Consider the following 21,904-nt stretch of genomic DNA (forward strand, 5'->3'; position numbering starts at 1 on the left):
AGGGGGGATAGGGGGACTTTGAAAAATGACATGGGGGGGATCTTTAGTGGGAAGGGAGAATCAAAGGAAACTGCCAATTTAGTCTGGATCCAACCCATTGCCTCCCCTTTTATTCTCATGACAAACCTGTGAGGCAGGTTGTGCTTGAGAGAGAATTACTGGCCCAAGTTTAGCAAGCGATTCGAACGCCAGTTTTGCCAGTCCTAATTCGTCACACTAACTGCTGCTCTGTGCTGGCTTAACTTAATTGATGATGGATCAGATTGCATGTCGAGGAGTACGTGTATGTTTTCTTTGAGCCAAACTAGACAAGATAGCACCCCCCACCAGTTCACCCTGGAGGCTCACCGGCATTTCGTAGAGCGAGTTCCCATTTGGGAATTCCATTTAACAGTATCGTGGAGGCCTGGTTCTAGTTGGGACCACTGTGGTGCAGGGGGAGGATAGGATCCTGCCTCCTTCCGTGATATATTTCCAACCTGAAATGGCAACGGGGGGACAAGTTGGCAAACAACTTACCCCGATGGCAGAGTTATTCCAACGGACTCCTGTTTGTCCCTTGTGGCACTGAAGAGCCACTCCCCCCCCCCCCCGGTTCACTGGGAGAAGAGTGGAGGACAGAAGTCCTGGTTTCTACTTGGAGGCTCTTGATGGGTGCACCTTTGTAGTGGCAGCTAAGATTTTGTGAGGATTGGTATTTCCCATGCAGAAATGAAATGGAGCAATGGGAGGCTTTCATCTCCGTTGCAGAGGAGGAGCTTTTGCTTACTCACGTTTTTTAACGTCTTGCAGACCTGTGCCCATCGCTACGAGAAACGACAGTACGTAAACACGATTCAGGAAACTCGAGATATCATCGGAAGGTGTTATGTCCTAAGCCAGGATCTCACTATCAAGGATGACGGCATGGATGGCGGGGACTGGAGTTTCTGTGATGGCCGGCTGAGAGGCCACGAGAAGTTTGGTTCATGCCAGCAAGGAGTGGCTGCTACTTTTACCAGAGACCATCATTATGTTGTATTTGGGGCACCGGGCACCTACAACTGGAAAGGTACGGCTTCCGTTTTTCCACACTCTTTCAGGAATAATGTCCTCAAGAAATGCTTGAATCGCTGTTTCGTTCTTTGCAAATGTTTTGATTGTATTCTCTTCTTTATCCTTGTCTTCAGAACTTAAAAAAGGAGGGAGTCCCTGTGTCCTAGGCTCCTGAATCATCCCTAAACTTAGCTCTGTTCACATGTTGCAGTGAACACTCGTGCAGCCAGTATGTACCTGCATGTATCAGTTTGTTAGAAAAAGACACATTTATTTTACAAATGAAACTGCATACTAATACCTGGATGAATATGTGGTCTAAATCACATATTCAGCTGTATATTTGTCGAATGTCACATGAGAATTACTCAACACACATATTTAAAAAAATCAGGTGTATGCTGTACACAGATTGTGTGTGTGTGTTTGCTGTAACTTGTGAACAGGACTTCTGAATGTCAGAATTGCCTTCTGGGACACACAGAGCCTGATGCCCCAGAAGAAGAACATGCCCTGGAGTCACACCCGACTCATGGTGACCCCATCTGTGCGGAGTTCCAGGCAAGGGACAAGCAGAGGTGCTTTGCCACCGCCTTCCCCTGCATAGCAACCCCACTCTTCCCTGATGGTCTCCCATCCGAGTACTGACTGTAGCCAACCTGGCTTAGGGTCAAACCACATGAGACAAAATACACTTGAATTACACTCGAATTACAAAGTACACTTGAATTACCTGTGTAATTCGAGTGTATTTTGTCTCTTGTGGTGAGACCCTTAGTTCCGAAGCCCTGATGTGTTTGGGCCAACGGCTTTATTCAGGCTGCTTGATGTTCCAATAGAACCTGAAAACAGAGCAGAACATTGAAGGGCATTGTGTTTTGTACATTCCTAGCATATAATTCAAGGTGTACTATCTGGGCCCTGTCCAGGGTGGGGCTGGTGGCCGTACCTGGGTTGCCTAGTAGGCTCTGGGACAGATGAAAGGGACAGAGCCTGCAGCAAGCATCCCTCCATCTCTTATCAGGTGCACAAAAGAGGATCCAGCCAGACCAGCTGGTTCAACACGTTTTATTCACTCCTTTTGTGTATTACAACCATGGCTGACACCCGGGAGGGGAATTAGATGCCAAATCTCCATTTCATCTCTGGATGACCCGCCTCTTCCTCCATCTCTGCTAGCTACCCCCAGCCCATCCGGAGCAGAGTTTTTAAGGCCTGGTCCAACCACTGGACCCATCCCCTCCCTCATTCTGGACTGCCCATCTACTGCCAATGCAGTGGGACCTCCTGACTGGACAGAGCAGTGCCCAAGAAGGCGTGCCACCCAGATCTTGAAGTTGGGGTGGTTGGGCTGACCTGCCCCATGGGCTGCTCCACCTGCCCCTGGGCTACCTCTTGACGAGCCTTGCTGGTTAGGGCAAGCTGGTTCCCTTGCCAAGGCAAGCCCTTTCTGTTTTCTTAGAAGTTCCAAGAGCTGGTTGCCCTGACCTGGATAGCCCTGGTGAGCCTGATCTTGTCAGATTTCAAAAGCTAAGCAAGGTTGCTCTTGGTTAGTAATTGGATGGGAGACCTCCAATGAAGACCAGCGCTGCAGAGGCAGGCAATGGCAAATCACCTCTGATAGTCTCTTATGAAAACCCCATCAGGGGTCTCCATAAGTAACCTGTGACTTCAGGGGACCACACACACACAAGGGCTAATCAGGGTCATACTATCCCTGAACACAGAAGCTAGATCTTAGGATGCCATCCTTGAAAGAAGGGAGCAAGCTAGTGCAATTTCATTGTGCATTCTTGAGCTCCCAAATATTTGTCCTGAATATCCATATTCAAATGCCCTGGAATATTATGTAAAGAGAGAGAAAATAGATGCCTCAATAGTCAGGATGACTGTTATTCTCTGACCTCTGTGAAAGACTTTTTTGCAATAGGCAGCAATCAAGGAAGAGAGCCCTGGTGAATTTCTCCAAATGGGTATTTCCAATTATATTAATGAGCAAATGGATTTGTCTCGGCTTGTGTATGCTGAAAAGCTGTGGGACCCCTCCTACCCATTTCTTACATTGAAAAAAATGTTTTTCTCACTACGCTGTTATGGGAACAGCTGTTAAATTCTTTCCTCCTCCGACCTTTGAACTGTGTGATAAATCCTTGCAACATGCACCTGTCCCTGACGCATGAACCGTGTAACATCTCTGAGCCTTGGCACAAGGTGTACTTGACTGAAAACCACATACTAGTTTTGGGCCATGAGAATCTGACCATTCTGGTATGGAATATCAGTCTGCGCAATTGCTTTATCGTCACTGTGAAGACTGCTGCTGCTGCAGAGCTTGGTTGCAAGAATGCTCTTCTGTGGCCTGTGGAAATACATGTGCTGCAAAATTAGATGGATTAAATCTGCCAGTGAAAGCAGAACGCTCTGTTAGATATAGTACGATCTTCCTAACAGAAATTTAAAAAAAAATTAAATAATAAAATTTTCAGGAGTTAGAATAGCCTGGTTCTGAACAACACATCATTTACTATTGTGAACTGGTATACACTTTGAACAGCCTGTGAAGAGCATGTATGAGCTGGTGCCCTTGTTAGTATGGAATGCCAACTCTCATCCAGAGACGTACACTAAGGAGAGTGGATCATCTCCGGTCCGTTCCATTGGTTTGGAGCCAATACTGTTTGGCAGTGCCGTTGGACTGCCAAGTTTAGAGTGTACTACAGTCACAGCTGGCCGAATCTATCATACCATGTCACTTTTTTCCCCTTTTGGCTGCTTGAATCATGGTTGTTCTGCCCTTCATCTGCATACCAGATGAAGATGAATGGATTTCCCAGATAAAACTGGTAACCAAGGGATACGCATTATTCCAGTATTTCTACTTCTACGCTCGTTCCTACAGTCTGCATCCATACGTTGTCCAAGACCTCAGAGTCTCTTACTGGTTGGCACCGCCTCCACCTGTCCATTTTTTAAAGTCACAATGCAGGAGAAAGTTTTCTAGGGGGTCGCCAACCTGGAGTCACTCAGTGTCCATTAAACACCCTAACATCCAGGTGTGCAGTCCATTCTCACCGCCTCATTCCCTTGCATGTTTGAGCCAGGCTCTGCTGAAGTACAAAAAGGTAGGCAGGGTTTTTCCTCACTATGATGTAATCAGCGCATGTACGCTCTGGTGCACATGGGTGAACTGAACGAAAAAGGATTGGAATTGAAAACAGCACATGCACATGCCAGAAGGATGGAAAGACCACTGATGCATAGATATCAGCCAATTGGGAAATCCCAGATCTGGGAAGAAATTCAGATGGGAATAACTTTGCAAACTTTCCATCCTCTCTCTCTCTCATTCTCTCTCTCTCTCCCCATCCCACACCCACCCACACATACACACTCTTCTCTCCCACACCATCATGCAAAGAATACATGAAGCTTTCTTATACTGTGTAACAGGTTCCTATAAATCAACTAAGGGGATCCACACAGCCTCTTAAGATTTTGGGGGATCTTGTTCCCCCTCAGCGCCACAGAGGAAGTCATTTTGACACTTGAAAAGACGGGGGAAGAAGGGGACAAGAGCACCTCATCCTTCTGGGTCCTTGTGTTTGCCCATTTTAGGCTTTAAAATGCTGGTGGCATCCCCGTGTTGGACACAATGTCACCGTAATGCTCAGTTTGGCCCTCAGACTTTCACATTACCTATCTGATCCTTTTAACTGGAGATACTGGAATTGAAGATGGGACCTTCTGCATACAAATCAGATATCTTATCACTGTGCCACAGCCCCTTTCCTCAACATACAGCATACCACAGAGAATTGAAATCAAGACTAGAATTTTGACTTATATTTACTGTGTCCTGATATACACTATACAATTTCCATCCTTATTTTACCCTTCTCCCCTACAACTACTCTAGATACTTCTTAAGAAGCCATTTGCTTAAGAAACCACCTTCTAGTGTTCACCCAAATGATCTCCATAGCCCATGGCTATCCACCCAGCTTAGTGCCCTGTAGTCACAGAGACGAGGGCTTTTTTTCAGTTGGAACGCGGTGGAACAGAGTTCCGGAACCTTTTGAAAATGGTCACATGGCTGGTGGCCCCACCCCCTGATCTCCAGACAGGGGAGTTTAGATTGCCCTCTGCGCTGCTGAGCGGCGCGGAGGGCAATCTAAACTCCCCTCTGTCTGGAGATCAGGGGGCGGGGCCACCAGCCATGTGACCATTTTCTCCTAGGGCAACCCACTGAGTTCTACCACCTCTTTTCCCAGAAAAAAGCCCCTGACAGAGACAATATTATTGGAAAATAATCTGAAATGTCACAACTGGAGCTTCTATGGAGAAAAAAGAATTACAGCCCATCCAGTTTTACTCACCTGTTCATAAATAGAACTTAAGGGCAGCTGTCTAGAGCTTTTGTTAGAGGAAAATTCAGCTATCATTTTGTGCATTGCTGGGAAAAATCATGATCCCCAAGAAGCCCAGGCAAGAGATTTTAACATAGCTAGGGCCAAGCCTGCAGTCAGTGTCTCAGTATGCACTTAAATTTTCTAAGAACTTTCTACCCAACCTCAGGGCTGTGGGCAAAAAAATGTCCTTGCAATCCTATCCCTACACACTTAAGAGTAAATCCCTTTAATTTCTACAGAACATTTCTTAGTGAGCATGTAACTTGTATATACATGCCTGAAATATTTAGGTGTGTAACATGTAGGGGTGATCATTTGTTTAGAGACTTTTTGAAAGAGTTTTCAGTTCTCATGAAAGCAGTATTATTGCCCCATTGGTGTTCTTCCACATAGCTCTCGTCTCTACCTACCACCTTGTTTCCCAGGGCCTCCATTTCTCCCAAGGTGCCTGTTATCTCCAAACCTGCCCAAACCTTCCAGAGCCTGTAAACTTCACACATCCCAAATAAAATCATGTGAATGTGTAACAAGGGAATGAGTTTATCATGAATGCAATATTCAGATTTTGTTGTGAATGAGTATACCTTGCTCTGATTGCATCTTTCAGAACTTACTTTGATACCATGTTTATTGCATAATATGACTTCAAACCAAGTTTAGAATTTCCAGCTGCAGGCACAATTGCAAACCATAGTTTGCTCTTACTGAATGAGTCTAGGTGATGCCCGGCTTTGCATGACCCCACCCCCTTCCCCTTTCCATGCATGGTAATCCAATTAAAGATTTCTGTTCTGACAGCAAACCACATTTTGCCATTATATATGAACCACAAATGATGATTTATGATCTTTCCTGCAAACCAAGATTCCAAAGTGTAGTTTTATCCTGGTGTGCAGGAAAATAATGCAAGCTAAGAACTGGGTTGGATGTTGTGGAGCTCTAACCGTGCAAAAATGTGGCTTAGCACTGTTCTGTGGCACTAGCCCTAGTTGTGTCCTTCTGTATTGAACTCCAAGATAAAGCAATGGCTGCAAATGGAAATCAGGAGAATCTATAATTGAAGTGTGATTGTCAAGAAGCACTGCTTGTTCCTGTGCATGCATGCACAGTTCTTTTATTATTTTTTCTATCCTCTCGGTAGTGTTTCATTCAAGACTTCTTGGAATAATCAAGCTCCAAGGGAGCATGAAATCCAGTGGAGCTGCCTTGGCAAACTGGTTTTTCTTAGAATCCGGGCTCGAAGGAAGGGGAATCAGGTGACCATGCTTGTACGGCAAGAAGCTAAATTTGTAGATGGTCACATTTTGATTACAGCTTGCCACAATATCCAATCACAGCACCTTGTGCTAGTGGAAAGCCAAGCTTGGAGACAATACTGTTTTCTTAGTTCCGCTGTGAAGCAATTAGTCCTCTTTGGCTTGCAATACACCTGTTATGCCAATGGAAGGAATTCATAGATCTAAGTTTAGATTTACTGCAAAAGAAGAAGTCTTTAATGAGATCCGTGTGCATGGAGGAAGAGCTAGAGACCATGGGAATGAGCTTCTTCATAGTCTTCTAGGCTTGTTCACATGACAAACCATGATGTGCCACTGTGTCCAAAGCAAGCCGGTGCTGAGTTGTGGTTTCCTCATCTGTTCCCAACAAAACTATACCATTGTTATTTTGTACCCCCTCCTTTCCCTTGTCATTCATTCCATTTTTGTTTTTGCCATTTCATCTTTCTAGGAGTGGTTCGGGCAGAGCAAAAAAATCAGACATTTTATGACATGGGTATCTTTGACGATGGGCCTTATGAAGTTGGTGATGAGAACAGCCGTGATGAGAACCTAGTTCCTGTTCCTGCTAACAGTTACTTAGGTAGGATTAAGCTATTCAGAGGTCTTCGAGAATGTCTATCCAAACAGGGGATAATAATGTCAAATGCTGCTGGGAAAGAAAGTAATTGAGTTCCTTACTCCCTTGTATTTATGGAAGCGATCCTCTTACATTATGGATGATTTGAAGGTGTAAAATGGTACTTTAGAGAGGTGCCTCAGTGAGCTACTGTTAATGAGTCATTTAAGAGGGATAAAGATGTGATTATAATCTTTGCCTTGCACGTAGTAAGTACTGTACATGGATCAATGACTTCATGATATCCATGCATTGATGCATGTATGCATCAATGACATGCATAATTTCGGGCATGAAGCACAGGGAAGTTTGGAATTATTTGTCACTGAACAGGACTGTGATGGCTAGGGTTGGCTTTCATAGGACATCTGCTGTGAACACATCAACATAATGCTCCAGAATTGTTGGGTAACTTCAGAGTCTTCTTTGCAATGATTTTATGGCAGAGCCAGAAGATTTTGTGTATCACGTGGGAATTCCAGACATGCTTTTTGAAGCCCTGTTTTTGAATGTGGATTGACAATAATGGCAATTTGTGCAGTGTTTGTGATGAACGGTAACAAAGTTCCTGATAGTACACCAATAAGAAAGTGAACGGCATCATGCAGTTTGGGGCTTCTGCAGTCAAGCTCCAGTGAGAAAAGCATGCCTCCAAATATAGTCCTCTTTACTCACATTCTCCAGGTCTTTCATACCATTGAAATTTGCTTTTCAGGGTTACTAAGCTGTGCTGCTGAGTGAGTGTGGCTCACAGTATAGAATCCATGAAATTCTTTGCTGTACATTTACACAAAACTTGAACAGACAAGTGTATCTGAGTTAATATGAACAGCAGGTTTTGAGTCCAGAGGCACTTGAGAGACCAACAAGATTTTCAGGGTATATGTTTTTGAGAGACAAAGCTCCTTTCTTCAGTGAGTTAACATGGTTAATTATTATTGTTATTATTAACGTGGATGAAGACTTGAGGAGAAGGTACTGTAAAATTTCCAGTTTGCTGAGAATAAGATAAAAATAAACTTTACTAATGTGATATTTATTAATAATACTGTACTACAACAACCTTTCATAGTTTACATTTCTAAATGTGTTATCTGTAGACATCCTCCTTCTTCTTTTCCTTGATTAATGTATTTCTAGTGTCGATTTCTCTGTCTAGGTGGTCTGTACTCTTGTGTTGGTATATTTCTGCTATATTTCAGGTAACTCTTTCAGCTTCTGTTTGTGATGCTCTTTTCTTATCTTGCCTGTTTTCCTTTTCTGAATCTTCTGTCTCCGCTCACGTTTTACAGGTCTTCTTTTTATGACGAGTGTGTCTGATACTAACCCTGATCAGTTTGTCTACAAAACACTGCCTCCTGGTGTCAGAGTAGACAAACCAACTGATTTGATGACGAATAGCTATCTAGGTTTGTGACCTCTGACGTGATTGTCCATGCAGCTTCATTAATTAAGTTCCAGACTTTCTGGCACCATATTTTATTTCCATTTCAAGTTAATGCATGTTATAGAAGAAATTCAAATGAGATGAAGGTCTTTATGATACAATATGGCATTTTGATGGAGAAGCACTAGAAGTATTCGCCTGATTAGGGGCCTTGGAGAGATTGGAAGACCCACCGGTCACTTGAATGGGGGTGCTCCAGTCCTGTGTTCCCTCTCCAGATGCACTGTGAAAAGAGAGAGAAAATGCAGCAGCACCAAATATTTGGAGTCCATCAGTATTGCTATCTGATCTGAACCTCGTCTCACAATGAATTTCTTTCTCTGACAGTCAAAATGGCAGCGGTGAAGGAGTTTAAGGGTAACACTTAGTGGAGCACCATGTTTTCTTTCCAGCTTCTCCTGACAATTCCCTCAGAATTAAAAATAAATAAATAAGTTTGGATCTGGAGCCCAAGGTCATCTCAGCACTCTATATATTCCAGAACAGAGTTTAATACAACTGAAAGCGAGAGCGAAACTACATGTCATGTACAACACTGAGCTGCCTTGAAACTGGTATCTCTGTGTCAAGATGCCCCCCCCCAATATTTTAAGTATCACTGTACAATTGTGACATCATAATACTCAGCACCTACTCCGGGCCATTGGTTGCTGCTTCTGGTGGCTGATCCTACAAGTTTTGCAGAACAGAAGAGAAAACTTGACATAGGGATACCATTTTCAGCAGCTGTCTCATATCTATTTCTCTGTTGCCTTTAAACACCCTGTTACATTGCTGTAAGTGTAAAACTCTCATCTGAGGCTATTCTACACATTTAATCTGTTAGCAATTTATCAGTGGCTGCTCCCAAATGTGCATTCTTTTGTTCCATACTTTACACCCCCATTTATATGTAATGGGATAGATTCATGTTTAAACAAAAGGGTCTGCAGCAGTTGTATAGTTTGAATTTTAGTGGTGAGAGGTACTCTGCACATGGTCAGAAGTTAGCACTTGTCAATTCCAGACCATCCTCTAGTGATGAAACTAGATTACAATACTAAGATCTAGTGAGCCCTAGCTCAAATTAAACCTTTATCTTTGTCCATGTGACTGAAATAATTCAAGTTTTTTTCTCAAATGTAGGAAAACATATGGTTTAAATTTTGGGAGGTGATTTAAAAAAAAACTCTGCATGCTACCAGAAACAAGTGTCTGCTCACATTTTACAGACTTTTGATATATTTTTTGGTTTTGTTTTGACAATGGAAATACATGTACTTTTTGTACAACATAGTTTAACAATAGCAGTTCTGGAACATAAGCTATTTTAAAGTTAATACTTTGCCACAACCGTTTTCCAATATTTTTCAGCATGGGAATGTTGTCACCATACATGAATGCATGTACTTTTTCAGTGCATGGATTAAATCATGTCATGTGGTACGGTTTAATTTCTAAATCAGAAGCACATGGCAGAGCTTACATTTTTCTGTAAGTCATTTTCTTCTCACATGAAAGCCATGGCACTGACTACATGGTCCCTAGGTACCAGTCTCATATACAGCTGTTGTAGAACCTAGCACGCAAATCCTAAAAAAGAGTTTTCTGGGAATAAGAGTAAAAGTGGGACACTTCTGAATAGACATGCTTAGGATTGTCCCAGAGCCCTTTTAAAAACAAAACCGCAGTAAATCTCAGTTTGTCAAAGACTGTATCTCCACACCCCTGCAGCCTGGAAAAGAGCTAAGGCAGTCATGAAGGACAACTGAGAGCTCAGGAAGGACAGGATTAAACCAAGGAAAGGCAGTATACATTTATATAAGGCTGGACTGTTTTATGAACTCCCTAGGTGAGTTGGTTGTTGTGGGTTTTCCGGGCTGTATTGCCGTGGTCTTGGCATTGTAGTTCCTGACGTTTCGCCAGCAGCTGTGGCTGGCATCTTCAGAGGTGTAGCACCAAAAGACAGAGATCTCTCAGTGTCACGGCAATACAGCCCGGAAAACCCACAACAACCATCGTTCTCCGGCCGTGAAAGCCTTCGACAATACATCCCTAGGTGAGCATTGCATAGTTGCAGTAGCTTTGCTAAGGAGGTCGAGAACATCACATGCTACCATGACATGTAGTTCTGCCCTGTGAATTAAGATTTTTTTTTAAACACTGGACATTGTAGTCTGTTGCTTCTATATTTCCTTCATGGGCCTTTCAAGAAGAGTGCTGATGAATTCGCTGCGGCCTTGTTTATAAGGATTCAATTGACTAAATGCTGTGTTTGTTATCCCATCAAAATGAATGTGGAGGTATAGGGTCAGGTGTCAATGCTTGGTCGATTATGCTGTTAAGCAGCAAAATACCACCTGATATGCTTGACAATGAATGCCATTTGTATAGAGAATGTGAAGAGCATAGGTCATTTCCCATGAGGATTTGCATTCATATCACGTGTCCTGCATTAAAGTGGAATGGCTCAGAGTTTTTGAAGTTTATACAACTAAAAAAGAGGTGTGTGTTTTATAAAACTATGCAAATAATTTGGTATGACGTATATGTGTATACGTCCAATCTTTCCAGCCACTGCTTTAACATAGTATAGATACTGGTGCTTGACAAACAACTGTGTAATATTCACTTCAACTGAACATTTGTGTTGTAGGCTTTTCCTTGGACTCTGGAAGAGGTATAGTTTCTAAAGAAGATATGACTTTTGTTTCTGGAGCCCCAAGAGCAAACCACAGTGGAGCTGTTGTCCTGTTGAAAAAAGACCGTGCCACTCCGAGTGCTCTGTCCCTTGAGTACATGTTCGAAGGCGAGGGGCTGGCTTCTTCATTTGGCTATGATGTGGCAGTTGTAGATCTCAACAATGATGAGTAAGGTTCTTCTCTTACTCTAACCTGAGTTTTCCTCCTCCGTGTTGTAGCTCAGGTGCATCTCTTCTTTTGTAAAGTGGAAAAATTAAGTGTTCCTTGTTAATTTGGAAAGATCAAAATAAGCAAAAACAAAAAAATGTTAAGTGACCTCTTGGCTGCCTTTTAAGAAGTACTGTCAAATATTTTTTGTGCTTCCCTCTCTTGCCATTTTAAGTAATCTGAGTAATTTTTTTTTACTACAAAGAATAAATTAACGGCTCAGTAAAGATCAGAGAGGAAACTTCCCTGGGAGCAAGCCCCACTGAGTAAAATAGGAGTTACTTCTGAGTAGATCTTCTCCTGCCCTACGAGAGCCAGTGAGGCCACATGGATTTGAATTTGGATTTGAGAACCTTTTCTGATAATTTACTTTGGGCAAGTTACATTTTATAAGCCTAATTCCATATCTGAAAAATTGGGAAGACTATTGTAGAAACTGGCTGTAACAGTTCAACTCCATATAGTTGTTTTATTTATTTTTATTTACTTATTTACATTACTTATAGTCCACCTTTCTCACTGAGTCTCAAGGCAGATTACATAGTATAAGGCAGTACAATTAAAAGGATGGAACATCCAATGTAAAATGTAATAGGATTAGGATTTCAGAAATCTAAAACCAGTCAGGATTATGAGACAAAGCTGAAACAAAGCATAAGTATTAACATGACATGTTAAACAATGCAGAAATTACATAGTAGGATAATCCAGCAACAGGTTGTATGTCCTATACACAGTTGCATAGTTTACAGTCCCTTTCTCCTTTAAAACATCTTTCTGAACCATTCAGTTATAGTATAGCCCTATTACCTGTGAAAGAATGTCCTCCTAAATAATTCAGTGTTTTCATAGTTTGCAGAACACCAGAGGAGGAGGAGCCTTCCTGACCTCATTAGGAAGGCCGTTCCATCACGTGGGGGCCGCAACAGAGAATGCACGTGTACAGGCAGCTGTTGATTTTGCCCACTTGCAGGTTGGCACCTCCAGAAGGTCCTGCTCAGATGAGTGAAGTTGTTGTGGGAGGGGCAGTCCTGCAGATATGAGAGTCCAAGGCCATGAAGGGCTTTGCATGTGATAGCCAAAACCTTGCATTGAACCTGGTACCTGATGGGAAGCCAATGGAGTGACAGCAGAATGGGAGTAAAATGCATGCTCCACCTAGCTCCTGATAATAGCTAAGCTGCAGCCTTTTGCACCAACTGGAGTCTCCAAGTTGACTTCAAGAGGAGACCTATGCAGAGTGCATTACAGAAGTTTTGATGTCAGCATAGCATGGATTCAGGTAGCAGCCAGGTCAAGGTAGGGGTCCATCTTCCAGACTAAACTGAGTTGAAAGAAAGCATTCACTTGCTTCTCCAGCAGTAATGTTGGATCCAGTGTGACCCCTAGGCTCATAACTGAGTCATAAAGGATCATCTGAACCCCACCAAAGGTGAGAAGCACAGTGCCCTTGTTCTTCAAGTAGATCATGTGTTCATTCACACTGATGGGCTTTGCAAGCCCAAAATACGTAAAGACCGCAAAGAAGTAACCAGCTTTCATTTATGAAAATGGAATGCCAATAAATATAGACCTTAGTAAGTAAAACAACATGGTGGTTTTATCCCTGAATCTCTTAAAATGACTTCAAAGGAATCTTTCTGAGCTGCTGTCTCTCATTTCATCGTATACTGTATTGAGTCATTTAGCGGTCATTAATATACTTGTTGGTTTCTTTCCTCCCTCAGTTGGCAAGATATAGTTGTTGGAGCCCCACAATATTTTGACAGGGATGGAGAAATTGGTGGTGCTGTGTACGTTTATATTAATCAACAAGGCAAGTGGGAAGGAGTAAAGCCAATTCGGCTTAATGGAACCACAGACTCCATGTTTGGAATTGCAGTGGAAAGTATTGGTGACGTTAACCAAGATGGCTATCAGGGTAAGAAGTCCAGAAATCAAGTCATGGTGTGTTCACTAGCATTGAAAAGAAAATTCATGAGTTTTCATGTGTGAGTTTTCACACTCATACCTGTTGAATCCAATAAAAACTGCTTTGGTGGTGGTACATTCTTTTTTTTTAAAAAAAAACCCTGCTCATTTGTTCTAAAAATTTAACTTTACGAAACTTGTGCCCAAAGCAATCAAACTAGTAAAACTTGTTTCTGTCATATTGAAACCATTAGTTTCACATCCATTATTTTACATTTATTTCCCACCAAGCTCAGTTTGTACAAACACCTTACTTAAACACTGACTGATGTGCATTTTTTAAAACTGTGAGATCAGTTTTGAATGTTTGTATTTTTATTTCAAAAAACAGATATAGCTGTGGGAGCTCCGTATGATGGTTTTGGCAAGGTGTTTATATATCATGGCTCCAGCAGTGGAATAAATACAAAACCAACACAGGTAATAAAAGGGTGGGTCTATTTCTGAGAAATTCCTTTCACATATACCCCCAGGCCCTAAACACTTGCTCCCTTGTTTTTCTCTATCTTCTTTTTGCCTTTGTGTGTGTCTTTCTATTCCTCTCAGCCTTAAATCCTCTTCATGACCCCATAAATCTGCGAGCATTTTGGGGGGGGACAGTCTTCCATAAATACTTCCTTCCTTTGCGCAAGTGTAATTCAGTTGCTTCTCTGCCTTTCACATGAATCTTTCTTCCCTTTTCCTCTTCCACATTTTAAGCTTTCTGTGGTTTTCACTGGGATCATAGTCAGTCTTATTAGAGAAAACGGCAAGTACAAAGTATCACAAAATGGAAGTAGATATTCCAGTGGCGAGTGAAGTTTAGCTCTGTATTTATTTAGTACAAAGGCTGCCATCCTTATATTCTAGCTGATTAAAACTATGCTGTTGACCTTAGTGGAATTTATAAGTAGCCCAACTTATTGCAAGACTCAGTCTTGTGTATTTCCCTCATGATATTTTTACCTTTTCTCCTAGAATCTCCAAATTACTTGGATTTTTCCATCTCAAAGTGGACTTTAAAAACGTAATGTTTGAAACCACCATTGATTATTCTTATTTTATAGATTATGTGGACAGGAAATCTGAAACAATTGACTATCTGTTCTGTGTGTTCATCCATAAACTCTTTAAACTGAGCAAATCAAATATTCTTAAAACAGCTTAGGTTCAGAAATTAGCGCTGATATGCCTGACTAGCTCTGTTTGATTGGTGAGGAACGCTTAACTGCTTTTCAAAGCCCCAAAGCTCTGTAGGATTTGACAGCTCAGTGTTTCATTCTGCATTTATGACTCTTCTCCAGCTTCTCTTGCCCTGTTCCTTCCTGTGCACCCTGAGCTTGATCCCTCCCCGAGTGATTCTTATTCACAAAATCCCTCTTAGTGACAAAGATGTTTAATCAATAATGTAATCCAGTTTGTCAGAACAGCTTGCATACTCCTGGTTTTGTTTTAGATTTTAGATGGCAAAGCCAACGATGTCTCATTCTTTGGTTATTCTATTACCGGAAACATGGATCTTGACAGAAACTCCTATCCTGATATAGCTGTTGGGTCACTTTCGGATACTGTGTCTGTTTACAGGTGTGTACTGTGTTCTCTCTATTATTATTTAATTGGTTTCTTGAGTTAAAAAGTACCAAAAAGTAGTTAAGATTTGATCTCTGGATCACTTGTGGAGGGATTATCTGTTTCACACTCACTGTCACACTTCTGATGGTGTGAAGCTCTTAGCCTGAGAAGTCAGTAGTAAGTTACAGGGAGCACTGAGAGAAGACGCATGTTACAGACGGTGGCAGTGAGTAACATCTCCTTTCCAGTGTAGGTAGTTCAGGTTTTAAGTGTGCTGCAACTCAAAGAGTTAACAAACAATAAATGATTGACTACTGGATCCTGCCTTTCTGAACCTTTTCTAGGCTATAGATCTGGCAAACAACAGAAGAGGTGACAAACTTGTGTCTTGGAATCTACCGCTTCCAACTATGAAGGAGGATCATGTTCTTTGTGGCTGGGGGGTGGGTGGGATTCCTATACTCACAGTGCAATCCTAAGACGAGTTACTTCAGGCTAAGCCCATTGTAATTAGTAAGTCTTCTTAGGATTGCATTGTAAGTAAACTAACATTTCAGGAGGAAGAAAAAGTTAACATCTTTTCTCTCTAACATTTAGTTTTCTATGTGCAGGGGATCTTTTTATACATGAGTCCCCACCCACAATTTGACACATACAGATTTACCCCCTTATCTGTGAGAACTCAAACCTAGGTTACCACTGCTATAACAACAACATTCAGTTTACATAGCGCCCTTCAGGACAACTTAATGCCCACTCAGAGCAGTTTACAAAGCGTGTTATTGTTATCCTCACAACAGTCACCCTGTGAGGTGGTTGGGGCTGAGAGAGCGCCAAGAAACTGTAACTGACCCAAAGTCACTCAGCTGGCTTCAGGCAGAGGAGTGGGAAATCAAACCTGGTTCTCCAGATTAAAGTCCTGCTTGCTCTTAACCTCTACACCAAACTGGCTCTGTAGGGATTCACTATGATTTTTCCTGTATTTTGCACATAATAAATAGGAGACCAGAGAATTGGGAAGTCACAGTTTCATTCTCATTATAGCCATTTGGCTTTTGTCTATTGTGCTAAGCTTTTTTATTAAAAACATTCTATTTTTTATTTTTAGCGAATGTAAAAAGAGAAGCCTGGGATTCCTTGAATAGCAATACATAGTAAATAAAAAATATGCTCTCTGTGCCTCTCCACAACCCTGTAAGGGAAGGCCTAATACTGCCTTTACAGTTGATCAGAGCCGTTGGTTTCCTCTTTTTTATGGTGTCAATATTTTCTTCCCCTCAAATGCACCAGATCAAGGCCGGTAGTGAGCATTAATAAAACCATCAAGATATCTCCAGACAGAATTGACCTAAACAGAAAAAACTGTCTTGAGCCCAGTGGAATTTGGTAAGCACTGAACATTTCATGTTTAGAAAGCTGAGCTAACTTTCATGTGTTTCATATACTTAAGACCTTGGGGGGGTGGCGGCAAAAAGCATCAGAAATTTCTGTGCCGACCAACTAATATTCTATCTCTTAGAATGAGATGGTTACTTGGCAGTGTGGGAGCTGCCACAGCACCATTCCTTCCTGTGTCTCTGTCAGCAACCCGTACCATATCTCCTCCTCACTCCAGGGTTAGCCAAGATTCCTCAGGGCTGATGTTGGCATGTGTTGAAACCGCAGTGGATATTGTGCTTGAATAATTCTGGGGGTTGCATGTTAATCTGGCAATGTGAGAATGAATGATGCTGCCGAGGTTATTTACTTATTTATGTCATTTATACCCCACCTTTCTTACTGGCTTACATCATTCTTCTTTCCTCCAGTCTATCCTCACAACAACCCTGAGAAGTAGTTAAGCTGTGTGACTGGTACAAGTCACCCAGCAAGCATCCATAGCAGAGTGCGGAATCGAACTTGGGTCACCCAGATCCTAGTCGGTCACTCTAACTGCTATACCACACTGGCTTCCACATTGTTGTAAAACAAGTACCAACCCTTAATTATCTAAAAGACATGTGGATAGTTGCAAGTATTTAAGCTGTCAAGGATGGGCACAGAAGTATTCCATTATTTCTAGTTTACCCTCGAGACTGCTGTGGCATTTAATGAAATGTTTACCATACTGAACTCTTTTTTTAAAAAAAAAGTTAATTCTACGCTCTTGGTTTTTTACAGCATAAATGTTGAAGCATGTTTTGAATATACAGCTAGTCCGAGTGATTTAAACCCCCAAATAAGTAAGTTACTATAATCATTGCATATCACTGAGTTCTGTGGATGAATTCAAACAATCTCTATTGTCCTTTGTGTGTGTGTGTGTTGTGTGTGTGCACATGCTTACTCCAGTAAGAATCATGGGGATACTCATAATGGGCGTCAACTTGAAACTGTAATGTTCTGAGGGCAAGTATACTATGCTGTTCATAACCTAATTACCTGAGGGTCTTATTGCTTAGAGCAATCTATAGAACAGCTACCTATAAAAGTTGTTTGCAGGTGCATATATGGAAGTTACAGTATCGCTTTCCATACAATACCTGCAAGTTTTTGAATACCACTGACTAAGTAGTATCACTGGCTGGCACTTTATTTCTGGAAAATAAAACGTATGGAATATGCCAATGAGTGGTAGCTTTTTTGGCCAGTGCTAAAAAATGCACTGTGTCCACTTGTGAAGGTATTGGCATGCCAGCAGACAAAAGGGAAAGGGGGAAGAGAGCACAGCTGTACTTGGTCAGACACAAGAAGAGCAAGTGGTGCCACAGCAGCACTGCCAGAATGCTTCGGGGGCTCCTTTCAGTCCCTTGGGCAGAGAAGTGGCCCTGTGTGCCATGCAGAAAGGTCTATTTCCGCATGCACACCTGGACTGCTTACCCCTAGAATATAATATTATTTATACTATGTATATAATACATGGATTTAAAGCTGGTGGCAAGAAACAAATGCTTAGGATCGTGTGTTCGTGAGCATGCCTGGGTGAGATTACTGTGCCCGTGAAGTTCCACCCACTGTGATATTACATTGGCATCGTAGATGGATGAGGCAATTCTAATATGTATGTGTTTATTAAATCTCAATGCATGCTTTAAAAAGAAAGCTTCAGTGCAGCTAACAACAATACAATTGGCTTAAAATAAACAACATAAGTGACAGTCCTATACAAGCAATTAATAAGAACACAGTTAAGCTGGTCAGGAATGAAATTCATGTCTTCCCAAATGCCCACCAGAATTCAAAGATGTTAACTGATTTTTTTTTAAGCCAGAAGCAGAATGGGGCTGCTGAACACCTCAAGAGAGAAAGTTCTGTCACCACTGAGAACATTACTCCTGGAACCCTAAAAGTAGCCAATGCTGGCACTTGGAGCCTTTAGTGCTGTCTATCACAATGTTCCTGCAATAGTAGCTTAATGCTATGTCTTTGAACATGCCCAGGGTTGCTGTACTCTGTCCTATGTATTTGCATGTTACTACAGCAAATCTTAACACAGGGCCCTTATGTGCCAAGCACTGTACAGAAATGACTGGTTTAATGTATAACACCTGTAGTTACAGCATCACGTCCAGTAACATGAAAACAACCAGTTATCAGTAAAATACACATATTCACCTGTTGGTTGGCATGTAACTTTTTCTACAGGTTGCATAGTCAAAATACAGCCCCTACAATGTCTTACCTTATTTTTTTCTGATTATTTTGCTTTGTTTCTTCATCCCAACCCCTTCCAGTTCTGGACTATACACTGGAAGCAGAAAACGAAAGGAGACGACTGGGTTTGCCATCTAGAGTGCAGTTTGAGAAACGCCACTCGGATCAGTTCAGTGGAAGTGTGACTCTGGCAGGACAGAAGAGGCAAAAGTGTGTGACCAACATGCTTGTACTGCAGGTACAACGAGCTCAGATGCAGATATTGATGTATTGGAATGCTTTTCTTATGGGGCTGTGGCTCATGTGCCTCAAGTGGCACAGGAAGTGAGAATTTGAGACACATGGAAAAAGAGACCTGCCTCTCCAGCACTGTCCCTACTCCTGCTCTCCAGCTGAGTAAACTAGACAACAGCACCCCAAGCATGGTGTAGCGGTTAGACTGTTGGACTAGGATCTGGGAGACCCAAGTTTCAAATCTTCACTCCCAACGGAAGCTTGCTCGGTAACCTGTCACACGCTTTCAGCCTAACTTACCTCATAGAGTTGTTCTGAGGATAAAATGGAGGAAGGGAGAACTGTGTTGTAAGCCATTTCAGGTCTCCATTGGAGAGAAAAGTGAGGTATAAGCGAAGTAAGTTGGCATATATGTTTGTGCTGTGACTGTGTATGTACTGCAGTTAAGAGCTTTGTGACATTGTTTCACACCCTGGGCCCAAATCAAGGCACACTCAACACCGAAAGGTTGGCCACTATCAGAATGGCATCTAGGGCTTCGTTACAGTTTAAAGTCCTGAGCCCCTCTGGAAAATGACACAAGTCTGATGGAATGTTAAGTTCTAACATGGGAATTAGAAATGGAAACAGTGAAGCGTTGGGGTGCTGCTTTAAAGACTTGGCTTGGTCTTGGTCCAAGTGACATTCATCACAGGAATCTGTACACCCAACAAATGTTCTGCTCCCAGTTGGAATGTACAGCAGCACTCTACCTGTAAAGCAGAGCCATTAAATGGTGAACCTGCCTGTCATCAGCCACCATTGATAGGGAGCTGGTGGAGTGGTGGAGAAAGGCAGTGTCATCGTGACCCCAGTTCACAGAAGTTAATTGTTGTTAGATACCGATCTATTCCAGGTTTAGGTTATGTTAAGGCTTGGGGAAGGGGATGGAACACTGACTACAGAAGTATCCATTCTAATGGTGAATATAATGTGTATTTGGGCTTTGCACAGCTCTCTTATCTGACGTATGTACCTGTATCATACATTCCACATCAAAAAGTACACTCGTCACCAGAAATTGACGTTAACTGTGACTTTAAAGGATCGTGTGAATAATGCTCCCTTTTGATCAATATTTGTTCATTCTTACATTCTCCTGATGTTGCAGACAGATGTGACTTTAGTTTCAGGCGGGTAGCTATGGTGATCTGCAGTAGATGAGCAAGGTCTGAGTCCAGTAGCACCTTAAAGACCAACAAAGAGTTTCACGGGTATAAGCTTTCAAGAGTCATGCTCCCTTCATCAAATATGAGTAGAAATGGAGATTTGTGTTGCAACCCAGTTTAGTGATGCAGGCCCTGAGTGCACAACATTTGAAGCCTTTTCTTAGTAACACAGCAAGTCTGAGGATCAGGTGGCTAGTTACAGGCCTGATGGAGATCTTCTCCTTTTTCTGTGTACTAATTGAGTATTCTTTAAATATTTCTTAGGAAAAAATTAAGGATAAACTACGTCCTATTCCTGTAACGGTTGGCGTCAGAATTCAAGGGTCTGACTCCACAACGCAACCCAGCAGGAGGCAAGGAAGGTCACTTCCAGATCTTGTTCCCATATTAAACTCAAAGGAACCAAAAACAATTAATTCAGAAGTAAGTTATTTGTTGTTCGATACTGATCTGTTCTATTCTGTTTAGGGTATGCCCAGGGTTGCTGACTCCAAGTTGGAGAATTCCTGGAGATTTGGGGATAGAACCTGGGGAGAGGTGGAGATTAGGGAGGAGACGGAGCTCAGCAGATTTCATACCCTAGAGTCCACCCTTCGAAGCTGCCATTTTCTCCAAGGGAACTGATCTCTGGAGAACAAGTGTAATTCTGAGAGAACACCAGTCACGCCCTTGAGGTTGGCAGCCCTAGTTATGCCACATTATTATTTGGAAACAGAGTTATCTCCACCACCTATTCAGTCTTTATAATCAGTTGTTCAGAATCTGTATTTACTCTTGTGCTGTTTGCTGGAAGAAGTGCTAAAAATGTGAACATTTATTTTCTTCAAAATCTCCTCCTTCCCCTTTGCAAAAGGATGCAAAAGGATTTGCTAATTTCCTCTTTGCCTCCTGAGGGCTCTGTCAGTTTCACTTCCCCTTCTAGAAGGCAAAGAGGAAATAAACAATCCCTCTGAGGAGGGATCTTTGCTGGCTCTGTAGAGAGGGGAAATTGACAAAGCCCTCCAATCTCTTTTAAAACTCAGCTTCCTGGCTAACATTGCAACTCCCTTCATGTGAGCATCCTTGTGTAATCCATCTCTTGTAGTTTAGCTCAACCAGAGATGGTTTGCCATTGCCTGCCTCTGCAGAGCAACCTCATCTTCCTTGGTGATCTCCCATCTAAGCAGTAGTCAGAGCTGACCCTGCTTAGCTTCCAGGATACAAGATCAAGCTAGCCTAGACCACCTAGATCAGGGATACAGATTCATATATACATAATATAAATATATCTTTTCTGTAGTGTGCTTTTTATGTTCCACTCACTTGCCTCTTGGTTGAACCTTTCCGGTGAGCTGTCCTTTTGGCCACTCCATGGGGCCCACTCTCTTCGTTGACAGTGCCAGTGTTATAGAATGCCCACCCCAAAGTTGACCCCCCCCATTGTTTCTGCCTTCCCTAAGAAATGTAAAGTCATTCTTTTTAGGCATACATTTTACAAGTAATTTTATAAGAGTGAACTTGCATTGAGAAAAAGTTACATGGCTCTGTGTTCTTGTCAGTTTTTAATGTTAATTTTATGGTACCTGTGCAGCAGATGTTTTGGTAAGTTGCTTTGAGTTCCTGTAGTTGGTGGGAAAGGTAGCATCCAAAAAT

At 42.1% G+C, this 21,904-nt stretch overlaps 1 protein-coding gene across 2 annotated transcripts in view; it reads left to right on the forward strand.

The window, feature by feature from the left end:
* ITGA6 (integrin subunit alpha 6) overlaps positions 1-21,904 on the forward strand; it is a 71,461-nt gene that overhangs the window by 30,447 nt on the left and 19,110 nt on the right. For both annotated transcript variants that reach the window (XM_054970585.1, XM_054970584.1), the window contains exons 4-13: positions 793-1,051; positions 7,173-7,304; positions 11,423-11,636; positions 13,403-13,596; positions 13,978-14,066; positions 15,082-15,209; positions 16,488-16,583; positions 17,358-17,419; positions 18,911-19,068; positions 20,537-20,695. In XM_054970585.1, the coding sequence (XP_054826560.1) occupies positions 793-1,051; positions 7,173-7,304; positions 11,423-11,636; positions 13,403-13,596; positions 13,978-14,066; positions 15,082-15,209; positions 16,488-16,583; positions 17,358-17,419; positions 18,911-19,068; positions 20,537-20,695 (1,491 nt within the window). The remainder of the gene's footprint in view (positions 1-792; positions 1,052-7,172; positions 7,305-11,422; positions 11,637-13,402; positions 13,597-13,977; positions 14,067-15,081; positions 15,210-16,487; positions 16,584-17,357; positions 17,420-18,910; positions 19,069-20,536; positions 20,696-21,904) is intronic.

This window comes from Eublepharis macularius, chromosome 2, assembly GCF_028583425.1.
Source record: "Eublepharis macularius isolate TG4126 chromosome 2, MPM_Emac_v1.0, whole genome shotgun sequence".
Lineage (NCBI taxonomy): Eukaryota > Metazoa > Chordata > Lepidosauria > Squamata > Eublepharidae > Eublepharis > Eublepharis macularius.